General features: G+C 43.2%; 1 protein-coding gene across 1 annotated transcript in view; it reads right to left on the reverse strand.

Annotated features, from left to right (window-relative positions):
• Window positions 1-9,084, reverse strand: part of LOC111145753 (dynein axonemal heavy chain 3) — a 164,081-nt gene extending 154,997 nt beyond the window's left edge. Inside the window, exons 1-5 of the mRNA XM_022500938.1 lie at window positions 9,055-9,084; window positions 4,858-4,962; window positions 4,094-4,322; window positions 845-914; window positions 299-473 (exon numbers count right to left, since the gene is read on the reverse strand). Coding sequence (XP_022356646.1) covers window positions 299-473; window positions 845-914; window positions 4,094-4,322; window positions 4,858-4,962; window positions 9,055-9,084 — 609 coding nt within the window. The remainder of the gene's footprint in view (window positions 1-298; window positions 474-844; window positions 915-4,093; window positions 4,323-4,857; window positions 4,963-9,054) is intronic.
• Window positions 9,085-9,694: the final 610 nt, after the last annotated feature.

Consider the following 9,694-nt stretch of genomic DNA (forward strand, 5'->3'; position numbering starts at 1 on the left):
TTAACTAGGTGCCCTGTTTTTTGTTTTGTTTTTCAAAATCTGGCAACCCTAGCTTATGGGCCAGCATTTTGCAACTTAAGTTCTAAGAGACCCAAAGGTTTCTAAGACTTACTAAAATCACACACAGACAGACAGACACACACACACACCCCTGTTATTCAGTAGTCTGTTATGGGGTCTGGACTTTGGTATTTTTAAAACATTTCCTGGGTGATTCTGTTCTCCCCGAGTTTTGAATCACTGAGATGCCAAGAATCATACTCAGCAAACTGAGAGAAAGGAAGGAACAAAAACGTACCTCTAAGTCTGAATCAGATGGCTGGGTTTCTTTACTTTCTATTTCCATTTCCCGCTGTAACATCACACTAATTTGTTCTTCTGGACTCATTGGCCTGCTTTCTGCAAGGGTCGAAGATGTCACCACCTCCTTCTTTGTGGGTGATGAGTTTGAGATATTGAAGGCCAGCTTGGTCCTGAAAAGTAGACACAGCTCAGCCCTTGCTTCTCCGCTCTGTGTTGGGTCTACTGTCTCCAAGCTGCTGAGAGTTGTTCTGCAGTGGAAGCCCCTCTCCTCTGTGTCATCTACTAGCATGGGTCCTTCAGTGACAACCTCTAACCATGGAACACCCACAGGGATGCTAGCATTCGTTTTACTTGTTGGTTAATTTAGTTTTATTCAGAGCCTTAAAGAATTGGGTTAAGAGTACTATGAGAAAAAAAAATGAATTACCTGGAATCTGAGAATGCTTTGAAATCAAGACACATAGCAGGGTTTCAATGAGACTATAGGCTTCTGTAGTTCAGCTTGGTGTCCTGCAAACCTAACACCCACAGGAACACTTACCTGGTGGAATTCTCTTTGCCTCTAGTGGAGAACTTTCTTTTCTTCTTGTTGGGTTCTGAAGAGTAGTTAGCTGCTAGAACAGTGGAAAAGAAACACATCAGGGATGGCTAGTAGCCTTGGGCCAACCTTTGCCCATAGGGACAGGACTCTCAGGACAGTCCCAGAACATACTAAGGGGAGTAGACTTGGCACAGTGGGATGAGGCCGGAGATGGGCTATCTCGCCCCACATGCACCACTAAACACCTGTATGACTGAAGAAGTAATTTCAACATTCCAGGCCTCAGCTTCCTCCACTGTGAAATGTGGACGCACATAACTTCCATTCATTTATACAACTGACAAGTATTAAGAACTGCCTACTTGGGGCACCTAGGTGGCTCAGTGGGTTAACACCTCTGCCTTTGGCTCAGGTCATGATCCCAGGGTCCTGGGATCAACCCCCACCCCCATCGGGCTCTCTGCTCAGCAGGGAGCCTGCTTCCCCTTCTGTCTCCATCTGCCTCTCTGCCTACTTGTGATCTCTGTCTGTTAGATAAACAAATAAAAATCTTTAAAAAAAAAAAGAGAGAGAGAGAGAACTGTCTACTTGATTCACTCACTAATCCTGTATGCCCTGTTTTCTAAACATTGGAAATTACTCCTTAATGTTTTTCTTTAAATAGATGCGGACTTTCAAACTTAGTATATTTGTTTTAAAGGAAATACCATATGATTATTACAAATAAAAAAACCAATATCATTTGCAATAAATACAAGGTAACTACAAACAAATTTGGTAGATGATATAAAACTATATTAGTAAACTTTAACTAGATACTGTCACTTGCTTAAGTCTCTAGCCTAAAAAAATTAACAAGTAACATAGAAATGTTAAAGACAGTATTATATCGACATTTTGACAGAATCAGAGAGAACTGAAGACCCCTAATCTAGATGTATTCTGAGTTCATACTTTGAGCTCCTCAACTGACTCCAAATACAACAATAGCCTCTTTAAAAATTAAAAAAAAATTACAATATTCAACAAGATGCTCCCTATGTGGACCAGAAATGCAGAGGATGAAGTAAAAGTTATAAACTTGGCTTCTGTGTCCAAGAGCAGGGAGGAGTTTAGGTATTTGATACTTGGGGGAGTCAGAGAATCCAAAAATACTCCATGATGTAGGAGACTGGCACTAGGCTCACAGCATAAAGCCAGGACTGAAGCAAGACTGCCCTACCCACAAAGACACAGCAGCACTGCCATACAGATAAAGCACAGAGATACTCAATTCATATGGCAGCCAGAGATAACAAGAGAGCCAGATAATAATTAGGCTGGGCTTCACACAGCTCAGGGACCACATCTACATGACCCAAATATCACCTTAGCATGGGAGTCCTAAATCACCCATACAAGGTCTGATACTAAGTTGAGGTCCTAAGTGGACAGATGAAGGCATAAGAATAAAAAAAAAATCAGATTAAGAAGGAGGTGTCAAAAAGGTACACATTGATTACAATTATAAGTGAAAACGAGCAAAACTAATCTATGGTGACAAAAACCAGAAAGTGGTTATGTTGGACGGGGATGGTATCGGGTAGGAGAGAGAACTCATTGGCAGTGAGTACAAGAGAACTTTCTCTAGTGAAGGAAATGCCCCGTATCCTGTTTGGGTGGTGGCTATATGGTATAAACAATTGCCAATACTCACTGAACTGAACATGTAAGATCTATGCATCTTACTGTATGTGAATCACACTTCAATAAAAATAATGGGGGGGGGAATCATGTAGCAAGAACGGAAAAAAACCTTTCAACACAAGTCAGCAAACTAAACTCCCAGAAAAAACCCCGATACTAAGAAAGATAGCTAATAAACTAAAAAATCAAGGGATAGATTCACAAAGTGAAAATAATACAGCATTATAAACATTGCTCCAAAAAAAATGTTTAAGATCCTCCCAGGAATTGAAAAAGCTATGCCCATAAGAATAAAATGAGAAATTGGCAGGGGTGGCACCCATTGAGTAGAACCAATTAGAAAATCTGAAAATGTAAAGATATTGTCATGAAAAAAAAAAAAGACATTCATTAGACATGATAAACTTAAGTCTTAACAGAGTTGAAGAGCAAATAACTGAATTAGAAGATAAATGTGGGGGCGCCTGGGTGGCTCAGCCCTTAAGCATCTGTCTTCGGCTCAGGTCATGATCCCAGAGTCCTGGGATCAAGCCCCACATCAGCCTCCCTGCTCCGTGGGAAGCCTGCTTCTCCTTCTCCCACTACCCCTGCTTGTGTTCCCTTTCTTGTTGTGTCTCTCTCTGTTAAATAAATAAATAAATTCTTAATAGAAAAAAAAAAAGATACATCTGAGGAACTCACCCAGACACAGAAGAGAGAAAAAAGAAAAATATGAAAATAAGTTTGAGACAGAGGGCAGATGAAGAGTCTCCAACATACATGCAGTAAGAATTACTGAAGAATAAGTAGATTGAAGTGTACCTAGTAGTATTAAATAAATTAATAAAGTACTATGGTAAGCAGCTTCCAAGATGGCCCCCAAGGATTCCCCACCTCCTGGTATCAAGCCATTGCGTATGTGGGCTAGACCTACAGACTCACTTCTAACAAACAGAATACAGCCAAAGCGATAGGATGTCATTTCCAAAATTAGTAAGTTCCCAAAAGACTGTGGTTTCTGTCTTTTTGGCTCCCTTCTCTCTCTTGTTCTCTCCCTTGTTCCCTCTGAGGGAAGCCAGAAGCCATGTTGTGAGCTGCCCTCATGGAAAGGCTCATGTGGAGGAAACTGATGTCCATGGCCAACAGCCAACAAGAACCTGTGGACCTGAGTAAGCATGGAAGAGGATCCTTCCCTGGGTGCCTTTAGATGACTGTGGTTCTGGCTGATACCTTGACTACGCGCTTGTGAGACACTCCGGCCCAGAACCATTTAGTTAAGCCATGCTGAGATTCTTGCCTCATAGAAACTGTGGGATAATAAATACTGGTTGTTTTAAACCATTAAGTCTTCAGGGTAATTTGTTATGCAGCAATCAATAACACAGTGTTTGGTGTGTGGTAAATGTAAAGGACATGGCATATGGTAAATGCAATCTTAGCTGTTACAATCATTCTTATTTCACTGACTGAGAGTCTATGAGGTTATCCAAGGTTACCTGCAGCAAGCCAAGGAGACAGAAGTAGAACCCAGGACTAAAAATCCCACCCAACACCCCATTCTGAGCTGGTATGGCACACTGCTACAAATACCTAATGGCAGCCCCTGAACATTCTTTTCCCTAGGGACATTGATGGTGACCGGCTGGTAAACCTTCAGCAGGTCCTTCAACTTCAGGTCCTGGGCCGTCAAAGAATAGTTGTTGGCAATGGAGTCGCTGGGTCCACGGTAGTGGTGCTGCTCTTTGAAGGGTGCAGCCAGGGTCCACGATGTGCGTTGCATCAAGGGGGGATAAAAGCTGTGTGACATGACGGTCTACAAGGGAAGATATACAGAGTATGATGCGGGGAAGGACACCTCTTGGAGAAGCTTAAGCTTCACTCACGTGGAGACTCAGGGAGACCCGCGTGCCTTATGCTGTTTCTACCTTCTACAAACTCAGGCAAATGTTTCCTGGATGGTCACCAATTACGCTTCTCTGTCGACTATGAGCATGATTTCTGATGTCAAGGACAACAGCTGGCTTTCAATAAACCGTGTATCTGTGAGTCAGGTAATTTATTTCTATTGTCTTTATTCTTTACAGACATGGCTATAAGGTAGAAATGATGGAAGATGCAGAAGTTTGGAAAGGTTCAATAGCACAGAGAAGGGAGAAGGCTGGATCTTAACTCACCTTTGTGCTACGGGATAGCTTTTCCCTCCACACAGCTGGAGTCTTTTCTGGTAGCAGAGGTGACCAAAGAGCCATTGACCTCACTTGTCAAATCTGACTGCTTATCCTTCACTCCCCTCCCCCACCCCACCCCTGCCCAGTAACAGCAGAAGACCAGTAGCCAGATGAACATACCTGATAGAGTTCAGATGGTTCCTCTCCAGCAGAAGCAGGCAGAGGCGGCAGCTCTGGCTGCATCTGGGAATGGCTCATATGATGTATCGAGTCACTCTTGGTGATCTGTGGGAAATGGGAACAAAGCCACTCTTTAGGAATTAGGAAAGATTTCCAAACCTCTAGGTTGGGCATGGAGTAAAGAGATCCCCAAGAAAGGGGTTAGAGAGAGTTTTGTCCACTAAATGCCCTTCTCACCCCCATCCATCCATCCATCCATGGTATAGGTTTCATTTTTAAATTAGCAACCTATCTCTCCTCTAGTGTCCTTTCTTTGGGCACCTCTCTATGAGCAAATTAACATATATTTTCCCAGGAAGACCCCAAGTTACCCTATCTTGGGTCATGATTCAAGGGGCTAACTTTAAAAAATGGACTCTTGCATTTCACAAATACACAATTCCAAATAGAAATTTGCTTATGCAGGGGCATTGTGAGTGTAACATACACATGAGCAGCTCTCTGCGCTTCCTGTAAAAAGAAAAAAAAAAATCACTTAAATGGTATGGATATCTGAGTCCACCAATCCCTTCAGTGAATGTGCACTTAGGGGTGACCCTCAGGTAGGGGTGAACTTGTAGCTCCCATGGCCACTCTCAGTTCCAAGCACCTCTCCTGAGCAGAGTTGAAAGCGAATGCAGTGTTGAGCAATTCTATGTGTGTTTCTGTCCTAGGACCCAGCCCCTGCATGCACGACCACTACTTACGTGAGGTTGCAATGGAGAAAGTGCAATGTGTTCCAACATAGAGGAAAACTGCAGGGCTGGGCTTAATTTAGAGGAGTTTCTACAAGGCTCTTTAAAGATGGTTTAGGGGATTTTCAAGGGCACTTTTGACTCTCCATGATTTTTCACCTTAGGCAATGACTTTGGACTGAACTCTGTAAGATGAGACATTACTGGATTGATTTGATTTACTTGAGTCAGCAAATTATGTCATGCAGGGTAACTGGCAGGGGGTAGCAGACAGGGGATATATGAAGCAGATGTCAGCCACCCTCATGCCCTAACCAACTGCTCACTGATGACTCAACCTCAGAAAATATTAGCAATAATAACACTATCATTATTCTGAATTATTTCCTTCTAGGCAACCTAGAACCCTATGAGTTTTTTTATACCCATGTTCAACCTGAAAAAAACTAAAGCTCAGAGAATATAGGTAACACATCCTAGCCACACAGAGGTGCTTTTAAATACACATGACTCCATCCCAACACACTGGAAACGGCAAGTATCACTAACAGGACAAGTTGTTTTAGGAAGGTGTTAAAATGAAACGAAAACATGCAAACCCATAAACACAGATATGAAGCAAGCCTGAGATCTTTAAAAACATACAACAGGCCCACTGGTCTGATGCTCCAGTTATTCTCAAAAATGGTGGCACACCAGTCTCACCAACAGAACTTCATTAAAAATCAGGTTGCATGGGATTCAATTTAAACAAGATGAGTTTGAGACCTACAGACCTTGTTTGTAGCTTGGAGTGTTCACTTTGTTGATTTAAATAACTACATCTCTCTCTCTGCTCTTGACCTCAATTTCGAGGACCTAAGAATTGATCAATTATCTCCAAGATGATTTTCTCTACTGAAATCAGTATCAGAGGGTGCCTGGTAGCTCAGTGTGCTGAGTATTGGACTCTTGGTTTGCGCTGAGGTCATGATTTCATGGGTGGTGAGACTGAACCTTGTGTCGGGCTCCGTGCTCAGTGGGGAGTCGGCTTGAAGAGTCTCTCCTTTGGCCACTCCCCTCCCCCGACACTCGTGTGCATGCACGTGTGTGCACATTCTCTCTCGCAAATAAAATGAATCTTAAAAAAAATTATTGTCAGATCTGCACCAATCAGTTGAACAAATGAGAAAACTCTGACATCAGCCTGAAAAGAACCTGGTCATGCAAAGTGGGTACCATACCATCTGGGGCAGATTCTGACAACACACTTCTAGCACCATGAAGTTGTTTATGATTTCCTTCAGGACCCCAGATGTACAACATATACTGATTGACAAGTTACAGCTGCCTGTTTTTTGTCTTTGCAAGCAAGGTTTTGTGGTCCGTGGAAATCTCTCCCCTTAGCCTAGCTTTTAAATCTGTTTCAAATAAGATGTCTTCATTAAACGAGCAAAAAGCAAACATTAAAAGTTTCAGACATCTTGAGTAAGTGACTAGCAACAGCGGTAACGAGTAACTAACCCCCAAACCCTGACCTTTTGCAGTCGAGGAGGATGTTAATATTATTCAGGAGATGCCTTGGCCTTCATGCTTCTGCTCGTGGTGGGAGTAAACCTGACATCAGCCCTGACACCAGTTGGGAAGTTATTCTTCCTACCAAGAAGTAGAACACAGCCCTAAGTGGACATAACTGGCTCTTCTCCAATTTCAGTCCATGTTACACAATAGGCTGATCCCAGCCCCTGGCTACAGTGAAGGACATGTAACACAGGTCTGGCCAATCAGGGCACTCCGTCCTCCTAGACACAGTGATTGCCCAGGGACAGGCATGTGGCCCAAGCTGGGCTGATCAGAGTCTTTCCTGACACTTTCACCAGACCTACTGAGAGAGAGGCACTCTCAACACCCATCTCTGCCTGATGCGGGAATAAAGCTCTCCTTAAAATAAAGCCAACCTAGAAGGAAGCATTAACAACCAGAAGGCGAAAGATGGACTCCCAGTGACATCAGCTAACTCCGGGATCCAATTTGGACTTCTCAATTACTTGAGCCCAGAGATTCCCTTTTGGGTTTGAGCCAGATTGAATTATATTTGTGCTCCTCCATACTGAGAGATGGTCACCCAAGGGGCAGACACAGAAGCAGCTGAGTCATCATACAAAGAGATAAACCACTCTTGGGAAAAGAAAGAAAAGCAAAGCATTTCGCAAGAAAGCCAACATTAAGAATTTTACAGAACGTAATAGAGCAGAACCTCGGAAGCAGAACCTCTGAAGAACAAATTAAGTTTGAGCTAGTTTATAAGCACAGGCTAAGACGCACACAGAGCCATAACTACTCTGAGAGCAGAAAACATCTCAGTGCATGGGACAGGAAAACCTATACACACAGCATCAGCAGATCTGGAAATCAATTCCAGAACAGAACAAAGATACTTTTCTTTTTTTTCTTTTAAAGAGTTTTTATTTATTTATTTGACAGACAGCTCACAAGTAGGCAGAGAGGCAGGCAGAGAGATAGGGGGAAGTAGGCTCCCCGCTGAGCAGACAGCCTGATGCGGGGCTCAATCCCAGGACCCTGACCTGAGATCATGACCTGAGCTAAAGGCAGAGGCTTTAACCCACTGAGCCACCCCAAAGATACTTTTCTTGATTGACCATACCTGGCTAAGAACTCTCTGTGGCATCTTCAAGGTGTAAGAGACAGTGATTTTTGTAAGAACTACACAGTATGCAAAATGGTTTGTTAAAAATGTTAATGCTTAAGTGGTTTCTCTGGTAAACTGTAGGGAGTTTTCATTTTAGTAGTAGATTCAGCCATTACCAACAAATCCACTTTAATTTCATAAAGTTCCAATTTAAAATGCTCCTTTGGGCATGTTAGTGTATGGCAACCTAGTGGATCTTGGCTTTTAAAATCAAGATTCAGACACCTAGATCAGGAGGAACTATTACTTTCAGAGGGCTGATTTCTGACTTCAGATGTCCTTTGCACATTCTTCTTGGGGGCCATTCCCAAATGCTCACCTGCTATAACAGGAACACTCAATTCTTAGTTAAAAATACAGATTTGGGGACCCCACTGCAACCCTTCTGGATCAGAACCTTTGGAAGTGAGGCTAAGTCTCTGTTTTCAAGAGGCTATCTAGGATATTCTAATGCACACCCAGTGTTGGGAATTATTGGATGGAAGAGATCATCTAATGGCCTGGGAAGGGAAAGGAACAAGAGGTGTCTGTCCCTAAAATTTTCACAGTAAAACCTGAGGAACCTCAAAAGCCTAATTCAGCAAAGAGCATATTTCAAAGGACACACATAAAAATGTGGCAAACACACTTGCTCAGTCCAGGGGATCTGACATGACAATTAGTAATTAGTCTACCATTGAAATATCCCCTTCCCGCCCACCCTCCAATTTCCTACATATTGAAAATACAGGTTAAAGAAAAAAAGAAGAAATACACCTCAAAATTCATACCTACCTTCGGAGATGAGCAACCCATGTCACTCATATTGTCCATTCTCACTGGACCTATTACAATACGAATAAAGAGCTCTCAGTTTCTTGGGAGACGATCCTCTCCTACCAGTGGCTCTGAAATTCACACTTCCTTATAGCATAATGGGGATGACACAGAAGATGGAACTTTCTAAATGTTCTGAAAGCTCTGTTCACAGGGCTGCCTCTCTGAGGTCATAGACTTCGGCCCCCTGGGGAGCTCCCTGGTAGAAGAAGAAAGGGAGGGGCGCCTGGGTGGCTCAGGAAGTTAGGCCTCTGCCTTCGGCTCAGGTCATGGTCTCAGGGTCCTGGGATCGAGCCCCGCGTCGGGTTCTCTGCTCAGTGGGGAGCCTGCTTCCCCCTTCTCTGCCTGCCTCTCTGCCTACTTGTGATCTGTCTGTCAAATAAATAAATAAAATATTAAAAAAAAAAGAAGAAGAAGAATAAAGGGAAGCTACAGAATGAAGGGACAGCACTGGGGCTCTGCTGGGGTTTTCTGCTATGGTTCCCACACCTCCTGGTCTGGGCAGTCTTCCCTTCCACTGAGCCGCTCCTCTCTTGGAACTTTTCCAGGAACACACCGAGTTCGCTGTAGAAAAACTGAAGCAGGGTTACATATTAAT

Source organism: Enhydra lutris, unplaced genomic scaffold (assembly GCF_002288905.1).
Source record: "Enhydra lutris kenyoni isolate GAN:26980312 unplaced genomic scaffold, ASM228890v2 scaffoldscaffold13, whole genome shotgun sequence".
NCBI lineage: Eukaryota > Metazoa > Chordata > Mammalia > Carnivora > Mustelidae > Enhydra > Enhydra lutris.